At 35.1% G+C, this 24,299-nt stretch overlaps 1 protein-coding gene across 10 annotated transcripts in view; it reads left to right on the top strand.

Moving 5' to 3' along the window:
- The window catches only part of LOC141425797 (uncharacterized), a 239,909-nt gene that overhangs the window by 73,551 nt on the left and 142,059 nt on the right, over window positions 1–24,299 (top strand). The window contains exon 4 of one of the 10 annotated variants that reach the window (XM_074083907.1): window positions 5,077–5,256. The exons of 8 other annotated variants lie outside the window; for them this stretch is intronic. In XM_074083907.1, coding sequence (XP_073940008.1) covers window positions 5,077–5,222 — 146 coding nt within the window. In that variant the 3' untranslated portion in view covers window positions 5,223–5,256. Of the gene's footprint in view, window positions 1–5,076; window positions 5,337–24,299 lie in introns of those variants that run through there. One more of the 10 variants, XM_074083906.1, reaches the window with a different exon arrangement.

Genomic DNA, 24,299 nt, shown 5'->3' with positions numbered 1-24,299 from the left:
CTTTTTTTTTTTTTTCTGATACTGAAGTTTGAACTCAGGGCCTCATATTTGCTAGGCAGGCCTTCTACCACTTGAGCCATGCCCCCAGCCCTTGTTTGAAATAATTTGGGATCAGAATAAAAGGCACTTCTCACCACTAATGACTACAAAATCAAATGTAAATATTGACTGCAAGGGAAACAAAATATAGATGTCAGCTACATCAACTGAGATTACTGTGAAATGATTAGGTATTATTAAAAATATTTAAATTGAAATGCCATTATGCTCCAGTGCCTTGGATTCCTATGTGTGCAAACCTAAGACAAACTTAATGCAAACAGTAAAACAAAACTAAAGCTTAGCTAGTCAGATACTGTGAATGTTGAACATGAAGTTACCAGTTAGAAACTACCATGAAATCTTGCAAGGAACTTTGTAGTTTAAGCAATCAAACATATTTTTTTTGTCTTGCTTCCACAAATAACTTATGAAAGTTCTCTCTTATAGCCCCTAGTGGAGTGCTGAAATGCTTGCAGTCTGAAGCTACCTGGTTGATGAATCTTATCTGCTTAATTAGGCGATCAAAATTTTAAGTGCCAAAGTTTATCTTTTAACTGTCCATAGTAATCTAATTCATAATACACTCCCTGTTTCTGCTGATCTTTTATTGCTATTAGTAACTATTCAAATAACTGTGGATGGCCTCTATGAGGGCTGCCAAAATGATTAAGATTACATACATTCATTCACTCATCAAATATTTATTGACTATTCAAATGGCCAATAAGCATGTGAAAAGATGCTTGACATGGTTAACTATTTGAGAAATGTAAATCAAAACCACAAGGAGACACCAACTCATACCTACTAGTATGGCTAAAATAAAAATGACAGATAACAGTAAGTGTTGGTGAGAATATGGAGAAATTGAGATTGGAATCCTCATATACTGTCAGTGGAAATGAAAAATGGTGCAACCACTTCACAAAACAATTTGGCAGTTTTTCAAATTGTTAAGTATGGAGTTGCCATATGACCCAGAAATTCTACCGTTAGGTATATACTCAAGAAATTGAAAACATTCTGTCCACACTAACATAGCATTCACAGCAGCATTTTCATTATAGTCCCAAAATAGAAACAACCCAACATTTACTATCTATGAATAAACAAAAGTTGATATATTCATATAATGGAATATTAAATCATCCATAAGGGTAAGGCAGGACTGATGTATACTAAAATATGTATGAACCTTGAGAACATTTTTCTAAGTAAAAGAAACAAGACAAGAAAGGGCCACATACTATATGACTATACTTGTATAAAATGTCTAGAATAGACAAATCCATACAGACAGAAAATAGATTAATGGGCTGGAAAGAGAGGGAGAATGAAAAATGATTTCTAATGGGTGAAGGGTTTCTTTTAGAGAGTAAAATGTTATAAAATTATGTAGTGGTAATGGTTGCAGGATTGTGTTATATTAGAAATGATTTGTAAACATTAAAGGGCAAATTAAATGGCACGCAAATTATTTCTCAATAAAGCCTGTCATAAATATATTGACTTTCCATTCTGTACTGGGAATTCTTCTATGTTCTAAGAATAATATAGTAAAGACATCAAAGGTCCTATTATTTTTTTAAAATCTTATAATAAAGAGAAATATCTATTGAATCAAAGTTTGTGTTCCTGATAGATTACATATGTTGGATTCCTACCATTTTTTGCCAAGGGAAAATTTGGAAGAATAATTTTCTTCATAGTAATCCTCACTGTAACCTATATCTAGCCTTTTTCACTAAGAAAATATGAAGAAAAACTTCAAAGAATTGCAAGAAGAGAAGGGGATGTCGGATATTACCAGAGAATAGAGGATTCCAAGGGGGTGAGAGTGGACAAAAGTATCAGATGCTTCAGAGGTCAAGAAACATAAATATCAAAACACATCTTTTGCATTTAACAATTAGAAGATCTATGCTAACCTCTTAGGCCAGTTTCAACAGAAAGGCATGGGCAGAAGCAATTTTGCAATGCTGTACACTGCACAGTGATGCACAGTAGTTGCTAAGGACATATTTGTTGAATTGAGAATAAGTATGCTATAAGGCTGGCGGAGTGGCTCAAGTAGTAAGAGCACCTGCTTAGCAAGTGTGAGGCCCTGAGTTCAAACCCCAGTCGTGCCAAAAAAAAAATAAGTGAGAAAATAAAGATAAAAATATGACAAGAAGTCTGTATGAGAAGGGAAAATAAATAAAAAGGTTGTGTTTATAGGTATATGGGTTAAAGAAGTTTATTTTTTAATATGAAAAAACTAATTATAGTCTGAGAACTTGCTGGAAAAACATGTTGGCCTATCCAAACCAGTAAGAGTCTCAGCAGGAAAAAATGGGCCTTCTTTTTGTATTTCAGGGCATATCATTAAAATTTTTTTTTCTTTGTCAAGAATGTGGATATTAGACAAAATAATACTATAACTGAACTGAAAGAAAACTTAGCTACTTCTTCTCACCCCTGATTTTACTAAAATGAATTCTAGTGAGGGACAGGCCATATACCTCTCATACTCTTGAATTTTTAAACCCTTTGGTATAAATGTCATAATCTATAGAACACTCCAAAATTTCAAAGGCAAACATGCTTTTGTTAAGGCACCAAAGTCACATAATTCCTCCAGTGTTCTAATTTAAACTGTGAATAGGTTGATAAGGACCTTTTATTGGCCATCATAGTATACTATTTTACATATTAAAAATCTCTATGTCAGATTTACAAATTTTCTTTACCAAGAGAAAACTGTTTTGTCTACTGCTATACCCCGTTTTTTTCTTAGGTTAATGGAGTTTTCCTCTGACAAAGCCAACAAGGTCTTTATCTTCTCCCAAATATGGTTTCTCAACGAAGTATGTAATAAAAATATTGACTTTCCCATTATGTACTGGAAATTCTTCTACATTCTAAGGATAATACAGTAAAGACATCAAGTGATGTCCTGTGTAGAAAATCAAGAAGTCTTGGCTTGTAACATCAAATCTACCAGTAGATATTTATATCAGCTAGTGACATTCACTACTTACTTCCTCACAGGGGTGAAATAAAGAAGCAAAAGGAACTGCAAGAAAACAGTTTAAAAATCTAAAAAAAAAATCTTAAAGACTTGAATGCAGTAAAATGACCCGATAAGTCCAAGATGGTGTTCTGAGAATCCTAAAGACACTGATTAGTGCTGAGGGCGACATGTACTTGTCATAAACTGTCCTTCCTTGTGAGATAGCATCTAACGCATCAGTAAGAATAATCAGGAAGTATTTGAACAGAAGAATGAGGAGGCTGGGAGCTGAGCAAACTAAAGTTCTGTCATCTAAGGAAAACACCCTCCTAGAACAAACACAGCAAGCTCTTCAGATTCAGGATGCTTCACCTGGTACACTAATGTAAATTTAGCTTAGTGAAAAAGATTCCATGCAGTGACTGCAAAATGTGACTAGAAATCATTACAAAAGCATTAATAAAAGTAAAATGAGAAGAACAGAGACATACGTAGTCTTTAAAACATCATTACTAAGAGCAGTTACTGCTGTAACTTGAAATTGTAAGGAATAAAGAAAATGGAAAATGAGCAACCTAAGCTTAAGTGAAAGAGGCCTTGGGTTTTATGGAGAAGGGGGAAGGACTGACTAGAATGCCAGAAGATTCAGAAAATTGGCAGACTGCTCAGCAGTTAAGAACACCAGTGGTTATATGTAAAAGCAACACCTTATCTGATACTCTGTTATTCTGACTCTGAATGCTTGTAGTGCCGTACTTCTGTTTTGCACATGGGAAATTGTAAACGGCAATGATTACATGTTTTCTAGGACCATTTGAGGAATTGGAGAATCCTTAGAAATAGAAGACTGGAATTGATGACTAAAGGCAAAAATGAATGGAATATTGATTGGGCTTGAATTGTGTGTAAGCTCAATTAGTCACAAGTGAATCATGAAGAATAATGACTATCTACCATTTATTGAGTACCTATCCTAAACCAGGTACTAAGGTAGACATTTTGCAAATAGAATCTTATTTAATCTGCATAATAAACAACGGGAATATTTTTACAATGTGCAAATGAATGAAACTGAGGTGAATTCAATACATTTCAAACTCTTTTGAGTCTGTAACATAGTAGGAAGTTCCAGGCAGGCATGATTATACAGGAAATGCTTGGTAAGCTCTTAGCCCAAGGATAAGGAGATGATGTCATCTACTTGGGCTTGATGACAGAGATTAAGATTGGATATTAGTGCAGAAGTAATTATCAAAATCTTGTCCTCAACTTGCTACCTTTTCAAGCATTAGTCATAACTGATATTTCCATGCTAAGCAAAGGAATAGAACCTCAAATCTCATAGAGTTTACATTCTAGTGATAGGATTAGATCATAAACAAGAAGATACATATTAAATAATTTCAGCTAATAGTATTATGAAGAAAATGTCATAATGATGTGGGAGTGGCTAACTTTAATTTGGATGGTCAGGGAGGTTTCTCTCAGGAGGCAAAATCTGAGCTGATTTTCAAATATTGTGAAGTTGGCCACCTGAAGATCTGGCAGAAAAGCATTTCAGATAAACTAAATGTCTGAGAAGTGATTTAACTGTTAAATGTGATTGTTTTCTAGTACTAGATTATTAATTGGCCACATTTTGGTAAATGAAAACTGTCAGTTTGAAACTCTTGGTAAATGTTTACCCTAACTCTTTGTGTATTCAAGCACTCAGTGATCCAGTCTGCTTCTCAGATTTCAATGTAAATGTATTGGGTGACTTCTTGTATAGAGGCTTCTTGTAGCCTTTTCAACTTTGGTTCCACCTCCTAGACAAAGGTAGGTTGTTTACAAAGATAGCTGTAAGGTTCCTCCCATATGTGTGCAGGTGTTTGCAACTGTAACTTTGTTACTTCTTTTAGTAAGAGGTGAAGTCATTCCTATACACATTTGAATCTGGGCTGGGCTTGTGACTTGCTTTTCCGAAAGAATTCAGTGGAAGTAACATTGAGTGACTCTGAGCTTAGACATTTTGCTTTGACACTTTTGCTTTTGTCCTGTAGAATGCTGCCATCACCACATGAACAAGGCCCAGGCAGTCTTCTTGAGGATAAAAGACCAGACAGAGACAGAGTCAAAGCCATCACCAACCATCAGACTTTTGAATAAGGTTACCTTGAACCATGCATCCTTAGCGACTTCCAAATGATAACATCCTCATGAGTGACCCCACATGAGAGCAGGTGAATTAATCACTCAACTGAACTCAGCCCAAATTTCTGACCAAATTTCTGTGCAAATAAATGGTTGTCTTTTTAAGCTACTAATTTTGTGATGCAGCAACAACTTGATAAGAAACAAGCTAAGCTCCAAAAATCTTTCTTTTAGGATTTATGTATTCTTGCACTGTCTTTGAAGTTGTTGGACTAGCTGCTTCTTTAAGACTTCTCTTGAAAGATGCAAAAGTATATTATACTGTGCTTACACCTATTTAAAAAATTATTTCACTTTTAAGTATGCACAGCAGCAGAATTAAAAGATGGGTTCTAATCTATGATAGATAAAGGATCACTTATTCTAAACTAATAGGTATATGATATTCCTAAACCTGAACTGATAGATTCAGAGTACTTTGTCACTTTGAATGACAAAGTGTGCTTTTTCCTCCTAGCACATGATCTAAATATCCATCTTAGGAACCTTCTGTGAGATGTGCTTAGGAACCTTCTTTGTGGTGTGCTGTTCTCCAGGTATGGGTATCTAGTGTCTTAAAAATCAGAACCTCAACTACTATTTACCTATTGATTCTTGGTGTTTCAAATACCTGCTTTAGTAGTCGAAAGGACAATTTTGATTTGGAGCCTTATGATGATGCAATTGAGAATGAGACCCATGTTAATGAAGGAATCATATGTAGTTCTAATGTACCATGTAGTTCTGTTCTTAATTACTACTTCCTCCCCATTAAGACTTGAAAGGGTATGAAGACATTGGTTTGTGATTTTCCATTTACATATTCATAATTTGATTATGATTTTCCTGGCTACATTTATTCTTTTTTGCTATGGAACAGATTCAGGCTGAATAATTCTTTAGTTATAGAGAGTAGAGTTACAGAGGACATCTGCATTTTAGGTACCCTGACTCTTTAGTAGGCCACTGTGGTCATTTATGAGGACCTGTGGAGTTTGATGAGTAGAAGTCAGTTTCTGATGTGTTTACTGAAATGTCTCCCTTTAGCATACTCATAATCTCACCATTCTATGGCTGTGCTTTTAACTCCAGCTTTTCTGCTTAGTGTCATATCACTCTTAGGCAACTCTCTTTCTGTTTCTAAGCTTGTTTCCTGTTAGCTTAGGTATTTGAGTTCCTGCTTTGTGTTTGAAGAACAGGTCTCAGTTTAGAGTACAAATAAATGGCATTTCCTGAGCTCAATTGTTGAGACAATTCTGTCACTCTCTAGATTACATATTCAGATCTGCACACTTCCCCATATTGTTTCTGGTAATTAGCACTCACATGTTCTTAAGAGATAATGTTTCTAAATGTCCTTTAGTTACAGTATTATAATGCATGAACTGAGAGCATTTTTAGATGTGGGACAGACAAATTCCCTTAAAGAAAAGATTTATAAGTTGCATGCCTTTTTAAATGGTTTTTTTTTTAATTTAAGAAATGCCTGTAATTTACATGAAAGCACAGTACTTTTAAATTTAGGTTTTTTATTTCTTTACATTTTTCCTTGGGCTCCCCCTTCTTGCTTTTGACCCTATTATCACATGCAACCTCGACAATGTGGTAACTATCATTCCATACTTTTCTAGCTAGATATATCTAATTTTATAAACCCACACCTATATAGATGAAATGTGATTTTTTTATAATATAATTTTATTATCATTATATATTATTATTGTAGTGGGAGTACATTGTAGCATTTACAAAAGTGCTTACAATATATTTTAGTTAAATTAGCCTCCTCCATCACTCTACTTTACCCCCAACTTTAGAATAGTTTCTTTGTTTTTATTGTTGTGCTCGGTATATATTGTGGCATTTACAAAAGTTCTTACAATATATCAAATATATCATACTTTAATTCACCCCTCCACTGCTTCCCTTTATCCCTTCCTCCCCCCATTTCTGGAATAGTTTCAACAAGTATCATTTTTCATTTACATACATGTGTACATAGTATTTGTACCATATCCATCCTCCTATCCCCTTTTCCCGCTACTTCTCCACTTCCACTGGTACCAACCTACCCCTATTGCCCCAGGTCCTGTCTGCCCTCCTGTTCTCTGATTTTGTAGAAGAAAAAGGAAAAAAAAATAAAAAGAAAGAAATGGTATTTTTTTGTTGTTTAAAATAAAGATAGATACACAGGGATTTTCCTTGTGATATTTCCATGTATATATGTATTATAACCCCAATTGGTTCCTCTCTATTTTTCGTCATTCTACCTTAGTCCCTTTCTTTTTTCTTCTTCTTCTTTTTTTTTTTTTTTGGTGGTTTCAACCGGTTTAAAAATTCTATATTCATTCTTGTATAGAGAGTACATCAACCATATTCACCTCTGTTTCCTTGTTTTACCCTACCCTCTTGTATGTGGTCTCCCCTTAGTGTGACCTATTTTTCATAATATTACTGTATTGGTATTAGGTCTGTATTCCACATATAAGAGAAAGCATGTGGCTTTTGGCCTTCTGACCCTGGCTAACTTCACTTAAGGTGAATTTTGTTGCAAACAACAAAATTTCATCCTTCTTTGTGGCTGAGTTAAATTCCATTTTATATAAATGCCACATTTTCTTAATCCACTCATCAGTAGTGGGGCATCTTGGCTGTTTCCAAAGCTTAGCTATTGTGAATAGTGCTGCAATAGACATGGGTGTGCAGGAGCCTTTGTTGTAACCTGACTCATATTCCTTTGGGTATATCCTTAGGAGTAGTATTGCTGAATAATATGGCAGTTCTTTTTTGGTTTTTTGAGGAGCCTCCATACTGTTTTCCATAGTAGCTGTATTAATTTACATTCCTACCAGCAGTAAATGAGGGTTCCTTTTTCCTCACATCCTCACCAACATTTGTTGTTTGTGTTGATTCTTTTTTGTTGTTGTTGTTATCCTACCTCTTTACTTGCCTATAGCATTTTTTTTACTATTCTTTTTTTATTATTATTATTCATTTATTCACATGTGCATACATTGTTTGGGTCATTTCTCCCCCTGCCCCCCCCCCACCCTGTTTGTGTTCATTCTAACAGGAGTGAGGTGGAATCTTAATGTGGTTTGAATTTGCATTTCCTTTATGCCCAGGGATGGTGAGGTCTTTTTCATGAGTTTTTTAGTCATTTGGACTTCTTTCTTTGAGAAAGCTCTGTGCCCATTTCTGGGCACAATTCTCTGTGCCCAATTTGCCCATTTCTTCATTAGGTCACTGAGTTTCGGGGAGTTTAATTTTTGAGCTCCCTGTATATTCTGTTATCAATCCCTTGTCAGATGTATAGCTGGGAAAGATTTCTCCCATTCTGTGGGCAGCCTCTTCAGTTTAGAAAACATTTCTTTTGTTATGCAGAAGCTTTTTAATTTCATGTAGTCCCTTTTGTCAATTTTTTCTTTTAGTTGTAGAGCTGTTTGAATTCTATTGAGGAAGTCACTGACTATGCCTATTGCTTCCAGTATATTCCCTGCTCTTTCCTATACTAGCTTCAAAGTTTCAGGTCTTATATTGAGGTTCTTAATCCACTTTGACTTGATATTTATACAAGGTGAAAGACATGGATCTACTTGCAGTTTTCTGCATGCAGATATCCAATTTTCTCAGAAACATGTGTTGAAGAATCTGTCTTTTCTCCATTGTATGTTTCTGGTGCCTTTGTCAAAAATTAGGGTTTAGCTGCATGGATTCATATCTGGGTCTTCTATTCTCTTCCACTGGTCTTCACATCTGTTTTTGTGCCAGTACCATTCTGTTTTTATTGCTATGCCTCTGTAGTATAGTTTGAAGTCAGGCATTGCAATAACCTCCAGCATTGCTCTTTTTGCTCAGTATTGCCTTGGCTATTTGTGGTCTTTTGTGCTTCCAAATGACCTTTAGGGTTAATTTTCCAATGTCTGTGATGTCATTGGAATTTTGATGTGAATTGCATTGAACATGTAGATTGCTTTTGGTAATATAGCTATTTTTGCTATGCTGATTCTACCAATCCATGAGCATGGGCGATCTTTCCATCTTCTTTGATTTCTTTCTTCAGTGGTTTGTAGTTTTCCTTATAAAAGTCTTTCCTATCCTTTGTTAAGTTTATTCCTAGGTATTTGATTTTTTTTTGAAGCTATTGTAAATGGAGTTATTTTCCTATATTCTTTCTCAATCTGTTCATTGTTGATATATAGAAAGACTACTGATTTTTGCAAATTGATTTTCTATCCTGCTACATTGCTGAAGCTATTTGTGGTGTCTAGGAGTTTTTTGTGGGTATTTTAGGTGTAAGATCATGTCATCTGCAAATAGGGATAGTTTGACTTCTTCCTTACCTATTCGTATTCCTTTTATTTCTTCATCCTGACTATTGCTTTGGGTAGAAATTCTAAGACTATGTTGAATAAGAGTGGAGAGAGTGGACACCCTTGTCCTGTTCCTGACTTTAGAGGAAATGGTTTCAGTTTCCCCCATTTAGTATCATGTCATATAGACTTGTCATATATACCCTTTATTATGTTGAGGTACATTCCTTCTATTCCTAGTTTTATCAGAGCTTTTATCATGAAGGGATGTTAAATTTTACCAAAGGCTTTTTCTGTATCTATTGAAATGATCAAGTGGTTTTTGTCTTTGTTTCTGTTAATATGCTGTATTACATTTAATGATATGCATGTGATGAACCCTCTCTGCATCCCTAGGATGAAGCCAACTTGATCTTGGTGTATGATCTTTTTGATATACTGTTGATTTGTTTGCCATTATTTTATTGAGGAATTTTGATCTATATTAATTAAAGAAATCGGCCTTTAATTCTCTTTTTTTGCTGTGTTCTTGTCCAGTTTTGGAATGAGCATAATACTGGCTTTATAAAATGAGTTTGGCAGTGTTCCTTCCCTTTCTATTTCATTGAAAAGTTTAAGCAGTGTTGGTATTAGTTATTTAAAGCTCTGGTAGAATTTAGCAGAGAATCCACTGGGTCCTATACTTTTCTGTTTTGGGAGACTCTTTATTACTCTTCAATTTCATTGCTTGTTAAAGTTCTGTTTGGGTGAGTAATATCCTCTTGGCTCAATTTTGGATGATCATATGTGTCTATACATTTGTCCATTTCTTCTAGATTTTCCAATTTATTTAAATGTAGGTTTTCAAAGTAGTCCCTGATGATTCCCTGGATATCCTTGGTATTTATTGTTATCTCCCCTTTTTTTGTTTCTAATTTTATTAATTTGGGCCTTTTCCCTCCTCTAAATGTTAGAATTGCCAGGGTTTATAAATCTTGTTTATTTTTTCCAAGAACCAGCTTTTGTTTCATTGATTCTTTACATGATATTTTTGGTCTCTGTTTTTATTGATTTGAGCCCTTATTTTTTGTTATTTCTCTCCTCCTGCCTGTTTTGGGTTTAGTTTGTTCTTGTTTTTCTAGGAGTCTGAGATGTAGCATTAGGTCATTTATTTAAGATCTTTTTGTGTTTTAAATGTATGTACTCATGGACTTAACTGTTCCTCTTAAGACTGCCTTTGCTGTGTCCCAAAGGTTCTCATAGGCTGTGTTTTCATTTTCATTAAGTTCCAGAAAATTTTTGATTCCCTCCCTTATTTCTTCTGTGACCCACTGATCATTGAGCAATGTGTTGTTCAGCCTTCAGTTTATTTTCTGCTACTGCTTTTGATGTTGAGCTTTAGTTTTATTGCAGTGTGGTCAGACAGCATGCAGGGGTGATTTCAATTTTCTTATATTTGTTAAGACTTGTTTTGTGACCTAATATATGGTCTATTATTAGACAGACATTCTGTCATTAGACGGACACCATTAGATATATGGTATCATTCAGTTCCAGAATTTCTTCATGGATTTTTGTCTAGGTGACTTACTTATTGGTGGTAGAAGAGTATTAAAGTCTCCCACCACCACTATGTTGAGGTCTGTCTGGGTTTCCAAGGCCATTAGTGTATGTTTAATGAAGTTGGGTGCCCTGACATTGGGCACATAAAAGTTAATAATTGTTATTTCCTCTTGATGTATTGCTACTTTTATAAGTATGAAGTGTGACTTTCCTTATCTCTTCTGACTAATTTAGGTTTTTGAAGTTTACTTTATCTAAGTACTGCTACTCCTGCCTGCTTTCGGGTGCTTAATGCTTGGTAAATCTTTTTCTACCCTTTCACTCTAAAGCAGCGTTTGTTTCTGTCAATAATGTGGGTTTTTTGTAAACAACAGATTGTGTGGTCTTCCTTTTTAATCCAGTTTGCCAAATGGTGTCTTTTGATGGGGGAGTTGAGGCCATTAATGTTCAGTGTTAATGTGTATGTGGTGGTTCCTGCCATTTAATTGGTTTTGTTGTATAAGGGTTTGTGTGTGTGCAACTAATTCTATGATATGCTCTGATTACTGTCTTTTCTTCTCTTGAGGTTTAATAGTTTCCATCCTTTCATGTTTATGTTTGTTTTTTTCTTCTATGTGTAGGATTCCTTTCAGAATCTTCTGTAGTGGTGTTTTCGTGGTCATATGTTTTAGTTTCTGTCTATAATGGAAGACATTTATTCATCCATCAATTTAGAATGATAGTTTTTCTGACTAGAGTATCCTAGGACTGAAATTGTTTTCTTTCATTGCTTGCAATGGCTCACTCCATGCCCTTCTTGCTTTTAAGGTTCTGTTGAGAAATCTGCTGTTATTTTGATGTGTTTACCTTTTTATGTTATTTGATTATTCTCCCTTATAGCCTTCAATATTTTGTCCTTGTTCTCTGTGCTAGTTGTTTTCATTATAATGTGCTATGGAGAGGTTTTATTCTGGTCATTCTGTTTGGTGTCATAGAGTCCTCCTACACCTGAATAGGCATTTCTTTTTCAAGATTTGGAAAATTTTCTGCTATTATTTTGTTGAATATATTATGTGTATCTTTGGCTTTCATCTCTTCTCTTTCTTCAATTCCCATGATTCACAGGTTTGGCTTTTGATAGAATTGCAGAGTTCTTGCATATTCCTTTCACAGCTCTTGAGTCTTTTGTCTAAGAATTCATCTGTTTTTCCTTTAATATCTATTTTGTCTTCACGTCCTGAAATTCTGTCTTTCATTTGTTCTAGTCTGCAAGAGTGCCTTTCAACTTTATTTATTATTTGATTTAAGGAGCTTTTTATTTCCAGGATTTCTGTTTGATTCTTTTTTCTGAGATTTTTCCATATCTTTGTTAAACTCCTCTTTCATATCTTGTGCTGTCTTCTTTATTTCACATCTCTCTCTCTTTTTTTTTTTATAATCTCCTTAGTTTCATTTTGGAGTTTGTTGAAATCCTCTCTAAGTTCATTGTGTCTTCTTGAGTTTTTTTTTTTTGATCTGTGTTCTCTTGATATTCTTTGATTTGTTTTTGCATATTCTGTTCAAGCTTCTCATTAAGTTCCTCTTTGAGATCTCTTTGAGAATCTCTTTAAACTCTTCTTTGAGCTCACTGAACATTCTTATCATCATTCTACTGGAGTCAGCAATTGGGAATTCATTTCCTTGACTTTCCACTAAATCCTGTATTGATTTGTTGTTAGTCTTTTAAGGGGTTGTATTCCCCTGCTTTTTTCTCCCCATGTTTCTACCCTGTGCTTTGCTCCTGTGTTGTTGATTAGCTAGTTGTGGGTTTTTAATCACCTGTTATCTTTCCCTTGACTTAATTACTATGCCATGACTGGCTTAGTCATTACCTTAGTTGTTCTATTTCTGTTCCCTAATCTGGAGGTATAATTTATCAATAACAAATTCACAGATTCAGTGCTAGACCAGTTATTTACATAATATATAGAAAACCTCTTGGTGATAGTATCTATAAACAGTGAGGTTTTTTGGGGGGATAATTGTTACTTAGATAAAGTATTGCAAATACTTAGGTAATTAAAAAGGTCGTGCTAGAAGAGGGGGCAGGAAGGGTGGATGGGATGAGGGACAGAAGAGGTATGAGGTGTGGAGGCTATAGAGTAATAAGGCCCTAATGTGTGTTAAGATGTAGTTCAGGTGTTATGAGGAGAGGGTGCTTTTGTCAGGGATTGCAGAGGGATAGGAAGGATGGGAGAAATGTGTAAATCTGGTGTAGTAGACTATTCAGTGACTGGTAAGTGTAGAGAAGGTAGAGGTAGTGGGATGAAAGGTTGGGGGAGGTGAGGAGGGGAAGGTGGAGAAAGAAGGAGAGAATGGAAGAAAAGGGCTGAAAAAATAACGGGAGAGAAAAGAAAGTGGGGCAAGGGAGGGCTAAACAGATTGATATTTGGATAGGCTAGAAGAAGGAGATAGGTAAAAATGGATTGTAGCACAAAAAAAGAGAGAAAATGAAGAGAGTAAAAATAAAGATAAGAAAATAATAGTAATAAAAATAAAAATACCAAATAAAAAAGGGAAAAAAGATCAGTTTGCTGAAAGTTCTGGACTTTTCCCTCTGTCTTTAAATCCAGGTACTGGTACTTTTGACAGGGGCTTTTTCAGTGTCTCTCTCCCTTCAAAAGATTGGTATGCTGGCTGTGTGGCAATGAACATTGCCCCTCCTTATTGGACAGCCTTGTGGGGACTCAGCTCAGAATGTTTAAGCCAAGCTTTTCCTTAATGTCATGGGCCATCTGGTGCACGCAGGTTCTCTGACATGGTCCCACCAGGAGGCTAATTAGTGAGCAGTTGTTGGTCTCTTCTGTCCACAAGGCAAGTTGCACTTTTCAGCTCACTACCAGATTCTCCAAGGTGGTCAAATATATTTCTGATTTCACCAGGCACCAGCTGTGTCACTCCACTGTCACTTAGGCTCTGGGAGCTCAGCCTCTCCTCAAGTTAGGACAGCTCAGCATTGTGTTAAGCTCAGCGTTCCACTCTGCCCTGATCTGGGAGGTTGGCTCAGCATTTTGCCCCACCCCTGCCAGGCAAAGGTGAATTATGTTCTCTGTCTGTGGTGACCAGTTTCATTTGGAGAAGGAGAGCAGTCTGCCCACCAGCTGCACTGGACTATGTGGCTTCCTCAATGGTGGGAGCTCAGGGCATCTGCGTCCTCAACTATCTGCCATCTTGGACTCTCTTTGAAATGTGTTTTGTTATTGTTATTCTTGGTGACATACACCTACAATCCCAGCTACTCAGGAAATTGAGCAGAAGGATCGTAAGTTTAAGGCCAGCCTGGACAACTTAGTAAGACCCTGCCTCCAAATTAAAAAGAAAAAAATGAATAGAAAAGAGTTGTAGTGTAGCTCAGTAGTAGAATACTTGTATAGCATATGCCAGGCCCTAGGTTTGATCCTGTGTACCACAAAAAGTCTTTTTCTGAGATTGTACAGATTTTCCTTAATTTTATTATAGAATTTGTTGTTTCATTTATCTATCATCTACATATCCATCTATTTATCAATTATCTATTTGCGTATTTAAGCATATAATCCATAAGGCACTTGGAATTTTTGTTTGTTTGTTTTTTATTATTATTTTATTATTCATATGTGCATACAAGGCTTGGTTCATTTCTCCCCCCTGCCCCCACCCCCTCCCTTACCACCCACTCTGCCCCCTCCCTCTCTCCCCCACCCCCTCAATACCCAGCAGAAACTATTTTGCCCTTATTTCTAATTTTGTTGTAGAGAGAGTATAAGCAATAATAGGAAGGAACAAGGGTTTTTGCTGGTTGAGATAAGGATAGCTATACAGGGAGTTGACTCACATTAATTTCCTGTGCATGTGTGTTACCTTCTAGGTTAATTCTTTTTGATCTAACCTTTTCTCTAGTTCCTGATCCCCTTTTCCTATTGGCCTCTGTTGCTTTTAAGGTATCTGCTTTAGTTTCTCTGCGTTAAGGGCAACAAATGCTAGCTAATTTTTTAGGTGTCTTACTTATCCTCACCCCTCCCTTGTGTGCTCTTGCTTTTTTTTTTTTTGGAATTTATTTTTTATGTGAAGTAAGGTAGTTGTCCCATTTTATTTCTCAGCAGCATTCATATTAAATAACCAAATCTTCGGGCTTAGGACATGGCTCAGGTGTAGAACACCTGCCTAGCAAGCACAAGACCTTGAATTTCAACCCCAGTACCAAAGAAGAAAAAATGAAAGAAAGAAAAATAAAGGACCTATACTTTTTCCCCTAAATTAAAAATTTACCTAAATTATCATTCATCCTATATTTCTTTGCATTCATTATTGGATTCTTTATTCTGTCTCACTGGTGTATTTATTTCTTTATTAATACCATATTGGTAATTACAATGGTTTGAGGCTTTAGAGTTTTCTGATAATTGGCTGGGAAATTATTTTTCAAAAGTATCTTGGCCAATATCAGGTTGTTATTCTTCCACAGAAATGTTAAGATTTTTAATCTAATTTTCAAATTCTATGGAATTCTAATTGGAATTGCATTATGTCAAAATGCTAATTTTGAGAGAATAATTATTTGTATCATAGTGAGCCTTGCCACCCAGAAATATGTCACATTTTTCTATTCTTTGGAAGTTCTTTCATGTCCTTTGATAAGAGTTTATTGTTTTCTTCACTTATTTATTTACAGTGGATTTCTTTCTAAAGTTATGTCTAAATGTTCTAAGGTTTCTATCAGTATGAGTGGAATGTTTTCCTCATTACTTTGTGATGCAATTAGGAGCAATATTGATTTTTTAACATTTAAGTTGCTTAAAAGCATGGCATAATTTTCTTATTAATTCAGTGGTTTTTAAAAATTAGTCTCTTAGATACTTCTACCTATGCAGCAGTATAGAGATAGTAGTAAAGAGCTAATTTTCAATGTTTATAAGTTAACTTTTTGTCTCACTAAATTTCCAAGAATCTCAAGGTGATGTTAAATTCTTTTTGAGATGGGGGTCTTGCTATGTATCCCCGGCTGGCCTTAAACTCATGATCCTCTGGCAGGCTTTGATAAATTTTTTTAAACCTTTACACATTCATTTCAAGAATCTTTTTCTATGATTCCATATTATTAGTCTCTTTTTGTGAAAGGGTTCCCCCTTTTAGAAATATATCCAAAGTAATTGAAATCAGTTTGCTGAAGAGGCAGCCACACTCTCATATTTATTATTGCATTACTCACAGTAGCCAAGATAGGGAATCAGCCTAGGTGAACATTGATGTATAAATGAAGAAATGTGGTATATATACACAATGGAAAGAGTGAAATCCTGTCATTTGCAGCAAAATGGATGAAACTGGAAGACATTAGTTTAGGAGAAACAAGCCAGACAAAAAAAGCAAATACCACATGTTCTCTTTCATATGTGAAAGCTAAAAAAAGTTTATCTTAAGGGAGAGAAGAGTAGACTAGTACTAGAAACTAGGAAAGGTATGGGGAAGGGGATAGAAGGAGGATGGATTATGGGTACCAAAATATAGTTAGATAGCAGGAATATGTTCTAATGTTCTACAGTGTAATAGTATGACTAGAGTTCACAATAGCCTATCATATATTTTATGAAGAACTAGAAGTCAGGAGCTCTCAGTCTCCAGTTGAAGAAATGATAAGAAGGTAGAAATGCTAAATACCCTGACTTGATCTGTACACATTCTATACATATATTTAAATATCACTCTGAACCCCATAAATGTACAATTATTATGTGCTAGTTGAAAAGAAAATAATAGGGCTGAGTTGGTGGCATGTATCTGTTATCCAAGCTACTTGGGAGGCAGAGATTGGGAGTCTAAGGGTTTGAGGCCAGCTCAGTCAAAAAATTAGCAAAACCCCATTTCAACAAACAAGTCAGGTAGTGGTGGTGCCCATCTGTAATCCTCGAGACATGGGAGACACTGATAGGAAGATCATGGTCTGGAACTGGCCCGGGACAAAAATGTGAGACTCTACTAGAAAAAGAACTTTTAAAAAGGGCTGGGGGCATGGCTGAAGTGGTAAGGCACTTGCCTGGCAATCGCAAGGTCTTGAGTTCAAACCTCAGTGTTGACAAAAAAAAAAAAGAGATAGTAAAAATGTGCTAGATGAGCTATAAATATTTGTAGGACTCTAACAGCTAAATTTTGAGAAATTTGAAAGTGTGTGAGGATATTGCTTACTCATTAGAAGATCGTCCCTTAGTAAAACAAAACATACCCCAAATAATATTCCATGTTTACATGTCTGATTTGGTCAGGCTAACAATTTATTTATATTGCTTGAATGTCACAGTCCTAAATGCATAAGTTGTCATTGTGAAAAATTAATATTGTACAGAGGTACCTACAGCAATAAATTATTTCTTATTTTATTCTGCATTCTCTCAAAAAGTAGACTGAGAAAACAATTCAAGTACAGGTATTCTAATTAGGGTGATCCTAAGAAGCTCAAGAGGAGTGGAGAAAGCAAAATGGGAAAGGGAGGAAGACAAGAAAGACTTGTTAACAGATGGACTGCACTGTAGAGATCTGAGGCTCAGTGCTATTTGGGAACTTCTGAGGGACCCTGTAGAACTGTCAAAATGTACTTCAGAATCATTACCCTAAATTCCATTCTTTTCCTTAATCAATTTGTTGAGATCTAGGCTAATTATTGCTTACTCAAATTTTATTAATTCTGTTTTATTCTAGTATATTACTAGTAGAATAAATTATCTTCCTTATTATTCTTCTTAAAATTTAGTGTTTATAATTTTCTTTTATGTAATATTAAGAATAAGATAATCAAGATCCATGAAAAAATTCCTGGGGCTGGGGATGTAGTTCACTAAGACTGATTATTTAGCATGTGTTATCCCATGGGTTCTAGTCCCAGCAACGTACACAAACACACAAAAAAACATTCCAAGGGAATTTAGATCAGAATTATATTGAGTCTTCCTATCTAAGAATATAGTATGCCTCCTTTTACTTGGATGTTTTTATAAATTCTATTTTTTGCATCAGTTTTACTCATAGTTTCATTGACCTGTCAGTATTTTATAATTTCTATTACTGTATGGATAGGATCTTTATAATATTTTTAAGCATATGTATTGAGTACTGTTAGCTTTATATTTCTTCAGCATCTATTCTGAATATAACTCGGACTTTCTCATACCAGAGGCGGGGGCTTAGTCACGCTACACACCCTTCCCACTTCTTCACCTTTTCCCTGTTTTTCAGTGTGGTTAGTCCAGGCATCTACCTTTTATAGTTGTCCCCTGGTGAGCACCTTCCTATGGGACAATTAGATACAAGCTAATTGACTTGCCCCACAGACTGCCATGGACTGCATGGACTGCATGGACTGTATAGATATGCCACAATGACCACCACACAGTCACAGTGTGCTTCATGGAACACATTCCTTCTTGCTTTAAGTCCATCAGTTAACATTCCTTTTGGGAAACCTGCTTAGGTAACACCCTGGACCCCAATACAGGCTTTAGTCCCACAAGTCCTGTCTCTGTTTTGCTCACTTCTTGATTCAGTGTGCATGTACTGGATGGCTTCCTTCCTTCTGTAGGCCCTGCAAACACTTTGCCCTCTTCTTTCTAGGATCTGTAAGGAATTGAACTATTACTTCATGTTCTTCCTTGCACTGCCCCCTCAGTGTTTCACCTGACTGACACATTGAACCCAACTTCTTTCCTGGTTAGAGCTCTCCTAGAAAGTGGCTTTCTTAGTAGGAATAAAATAGATTAGTTAAGACAAGAACCACAACTATGTCTGCCAGTATAAACAAGTTTCCTGTGAGAGGGACACCTGGTCACATGCAGGACACTTAGGCATTATTTCATCCACCAGGATAAAGAATATTCTATGAAAAGCATACAGCAAACTGTCAGGGCACTTTCCAGAGAGATCTCAAGACCAAATTAGAAAGAATTTACAAAGCAACAGGTTATGGCAATGTGTAAGGAAGCTATCCATTTCTGTAGGTGATTAAATATCTAGCCACCTCACTAATGGGTCAGTGACAGGCAAATTTTTACCCTTAAACATTTTCTCCTTTTCAAACTTCTTTTATTATCAGAAGAAACATTTTGGCTGTTTTCTTCCTCATCACTGGAAATTAGAGATAAGACTTTAACTTGTTTAGCTAACTTTATTTTAACTACATTTTACTTTCCCTTTGGGATCTCCAATTTAATTTTCACTATCCTGCCACACACTGGTCCCACAGAAAATATTTGTCCATCTTTAATATTCTGCCTCAAATATCACTAGGATTAAAAAAAAACTTAGTAACTACTAATGGATGCTATAGAAAATACAAGTTGAGCATCTCTAATTCAAAATCCAAAATGCTCCAAAATCAGATCATTTTTGAGCAATGACACAGTGCCACAAGTGGAAACTCCTGCAGATGACTTCATGTGATGGGTTACAGTTAAAACACAGGCACACTACAAATATTGTATTAAACTACTTTCAGCCTATGTGTAAATGGTATGTATATATGAAGCATAAGTGAATTTCATGTATACACTTGAGCCCTATCCCCATGATATCTTACTATGTACATGTAAATATTGCAAAATCTGAAAAAACAAAGTTCTAAACATTTATGGTCTCAAACATTTTAGATATGGGGATACTCAATCTGTATTAGAAAAATAACAAAAACCTAGGTTTATGTGAGTGCAGGATTTTTGCCGTAACACTATTTACTTAAAAAAATGACAAGCATTTTTAAATAAAGAAGATTTATTCCCAAACATCAACATATTTCTTTCCACTGTTACTGGACCTGCTCTTCATCATTAATTCTATTGATATAAAAAGATAGAATGGCTTACATAAAATTCCTAGTTATTGGTTTTATATTAATAATTTATAAGCTCTATAATAGATTTTATATAGTTTTGTAAAATTCAAGTATAAATTGTTTCAAATAGTGTGACTTATTTAGTCCTTATGCTAATGTAAATCAAGTTGTTATTACCCCATACCTCTGAAATAAATCTTTTCACAAAATTATCTGCGCTTCTGAATTTTAGTAGTAATATAGCATTGTCATCAACAGGCTTAAAATCAGACATACTTGGATTTGAGTCCTGACTCTACCAATTATTAGATTAGTAAAGTATAAATATTATTGAACCTCTCTATGATTTAGTTGTTCCTTATAAAATATTAACAGTATCTACCTCATAAAGTTATAAAGATTAAATGAGATATACTTTGGCAATTAGTACATACTCTTATTTCTGTTCCTACAGTTTTTTCCTTATTTTTCTAGTCATGGTTTGATACCATATTTTATGCTAAATATTTTAATTTGAGTAGATTCAACAAAATATAAAATCTTAGCCAAGTACTGAACTCTGAGATTGAATTTACAGCACTATTCACTTCCCTCTAACAGTCTGATCAGAATCTCCAAGCTTTCTACCAAGATTTACACTTAACTCTAAGAAGTATATGGCTATTGATATCAGGATGAGTCCACACATTAAGAAGTCAAGGTAAAACTAAGAAATAAAAGAAAAGCAATAAGTCATTCTCTTTCATATGTAGAATGTATACCTTAAAAATGAACAATAGGAATGTAAAATGGGGACTGTCAGGGAGTGGGAACAAGTGGGAGGGTGAAAGAAGAGGAAAGGGAGGTGAATATGATTGAAATGCTTTCTATACGTGTGTAAAATACAATAATGAAACCTGTTAAAATTACTTTAAAAGGGGGAGGAGTGATGTGAGAGTGATAGAAGGGGTGAATTGTGTCAAAGTATACTGTATGCATGTATGGAAATGTCAATTAATATATGCTAATAAAAATACATTCCCACCTAAAAAAGAGTAGCTTGATAATGATGAATACTATAATTTAAGGAGTCTTGTAATTTTTTAAATAGAGAACACTATGTATAGCACTAAAAATGATTTTCAGCAATGTCTTCTTATTAGATTATGGTATTGTTATTTTGGAATTTCATTATTTTCTATTTACTATTATGTATAATCAAGACAATTGGATTATATAGGCTTAAGTCTGCCCATAAACCATGACTGTGTTGCGTGGCAACCAGAGAACTGAAGCATGGCCAGTGCGTTCATACTGGCTACTTTCATTAGTAATTGCAGAGCCTGCAATCAGATGGACCATGTAGCCAGTTACTCCAATCTATTATAACAGTTAGTTAGTAAATTTGGATTTAGCCCACTTGAAACAAGAAATATAACCAAGATAAATCTTTGTCTAAAAATATAATTTCTATAGATTATCCGTTTACACTATCACTCTTATTTCTTTCTTTCTACATTATTGCTTGTGCTAAAAAATCAAACAGCTCACAATTATCACTACATCCTTACTATATGACCCTGACTGCACATGAAGAGAGATACTGTTCTATATAAGAATATATATTTGTCTTTTAAGGGTTTCATATATAGACCCATATCCAATTTTTCCATTTCTTGCATTAACAGGATCACTCTTAGAGAAGCAGCAAATCCTATAGAATAACCATGTTAAATGAAAATCTTATGACTATATCCCAGAGAAAAGTAAGTCTTCTATATTGCCCTTAGAGTATTTCCTTGCATTCAGAATTTGTCAAAGGCCACCTATTAAACTCTAGAATACAATCTAAACCTTTAGTATGATATCCTTTGTATCAACCTAACAACTTCCTCTTCACCACTCTCCCACATGAAATTTGCTCAGCTCTTATGTTTTTCCTGCTGTTCCTTGAAGACACCATGCACTCCTGCCTCAGATCTTGCATTTGAACTTTCCTCCCTCTATTCTTAGCAACTTTCATTCACTTCCCTTACTACTATTTTTTGTTTGTATTTATTGAGTGCCTACTACACTCAACCCTTTACATATATTACATTATTTAGTTCTCATAATACCCTTATGGAATAGGTATCATGATTCACAGAAGTTAGGTGGCCTACTCAATGTCATATAGCTAGTAAAGGGACAGAGGTCAAATTTATGACCAGAACTTTCCAAGTCAAGACCAGGAGCTTTTAACTAGTAATACACACACACACACATATACACACACATGCTTTCAAGCCAGTATTTCCTACTGTGTGGAACTCTCTAAGTCTCATATGTGGACTTAATTTCCCATCCTACATTGTAGATACAAGCTGTCTATACAATGGTAGCTTAGTGTTATGTTGTAAGTGCAGCAAAGGTACTTTGGTACCTTCACTCTGTAAGGTTCTTATTTCTTTTAATTATGCACTTCCTATGTTTGGTGGTTATGCCATATATTAGGGTCTTGATATAGATTTGCTACTAAAAGTAGTATCAATAACAACCAAAATATATTGCAAAGTAAAGCATTATGCCAATTCACACCCATTCTGTGAGATGTGTGACTCTCATAGAATCTGGCTCTGCAACTTTTTTTAATCTCAGGAAACGTACTCTCTACAAACCTTAGTTTATTCATTCATAAAATGGGAGGTAATAATAGTATCTCATATACAGGGCTGATGTAAGGATTAAATGAGATAATATCTAAATCAGGCTTACCAAGTGCCTTATAACTTTTCCATTTTTGTAGTATGTATATGGTGGAAATTGTGCTGGGCCTTTGGAAAATAGAGACCAATAAAACATCACTCTGGTTCTTGAGAAACTTACTTACTATGGACTATAACTGCTACATGGGTTAAGTATAAAACTATAATAATGAGTCACATACATGTTATTATGACTCATTATTATGACAGTGAAGGGAGGGATTGTTTCTGCCTCTAAAAATCAGGGAAATTAACAGAGGGAGAGAGTGTATGTGAACTCTCTTCTTTGTATTCAACTTTTCTGTAAACCTAAAATGCTCTAAGAAATGAAACTTACTAATTTATGGGTCTATATCATTTGCCTAAAATAAATATAATTCTCAAAATCCAAGCAAAGAAGGTATTATCATTCCACTTTTTCAATGAAGACAGAGCTCATCATGAGTGAGGGCCTGACTACTAAATGTTAAGTCTTGCATGCAAGCACATCTCAGTCTCCAAAGATTCCAAAGACCATGTTTAGAGCCATCCCCCAAATTTTTGTTAATAATATTGGCTTATTTTCTTAGTTGGGTCTTTCTTCCTGCTTAAGGAGACAAAAATTCTGTAATTAGACTTTATGTTGAAAAGTTACTGTGGAGATATAGTGTATTGAAAATAAGGATAATAGTTTTTGAACAGAATGTCAGTTTCTGGCTCAGGCTTTGGTCACTTCTATCAAACATTTATATTAGAAATCTTAATGCACATTACTCTTATTCTGGATTCCATAAAAGCAGAGCCTAAGAGAAGAATTCTTGTTCAAGTGCTTTATTGAGAAAGTTCTTTCAGGAGAGGAAGAATGACAGAACACATGGAGATGCATGATAAGACAGAAGGAAACAATAAGTAATGATGTGATCTCAGTTTCATACAAGGCTCAACCTGCTTTCACAAGGAAGTTCTGACACAAATTGTACCACAGAACTAATCTTACATTGAGCTGAAGGGACTGGTGTCTGATACCTATAGGTCAGTCAGTTATTTGCTGTGGGGTACTTTGGAAGGGGTGGTGAGAGGCAAACTGTAAGGGATAACCTATAAGGCATAACCTACCAGGCTAGTTAACTTTGGTGAGCTGAGGGCAATTCTTTACAATAGTGGGCCTGCCATAGGCACCTGATAAGGAGGATCTGAGACACCAACAGCACCTACAAGAAGAGTGGTTCTCAAAGTATGTTCCCCTGTCCAGCAGCATCGGTGTGATACACATAAGAAGATAACTTCTAAATGGCACCCTGAATTACCAGATTTTATTCCTTTCTGTGTGTCAAAATATAAATGAATTAGCAAACTGACTAAAGATGAAAATTGTATATTAGAAAGAAATACAATGGTTTAATAATCTGTGAGCTAATGAATGAACTATAGCACTCAAATGCATTCACTCAACCAACATTTATTGAGCTCTTACTGTGTGCCAGTTTCCACACACAACATTGAAGATACAGAGGTAGCAAAACAGACATGCTACCTTTCCCAAATAAGAACTCCAAAATATAGTAGATTAATTGAATGATATACACTTAAATACATGCATGAGTCTTGCATGCTTTTGTAGTATTTTTGTCAAGATAAAATACTACATGTTTTCAGTATCATATAAAAAGAAAATTCTCTTTTAATTTTCATTTCCTGCACTGAAGATACTTTTGTGGCTTTTC

This window comes from Castor canadensis, chromosome 8, assembly GCF_047511655.1.
Source record: "Castor canadensis chromosome 8, mCasCan1.hap1v2, whole genome shotgun sequence".
Taxonomy (NCBI): Eukaryota; Metazoa; Chordata; class Mammalia; order Rodentia; family Castoridae; genus Castor; species Castor canadensis.
This window is presented reverse-complemented; position numbering and strand designations above follow the sequence as displayed.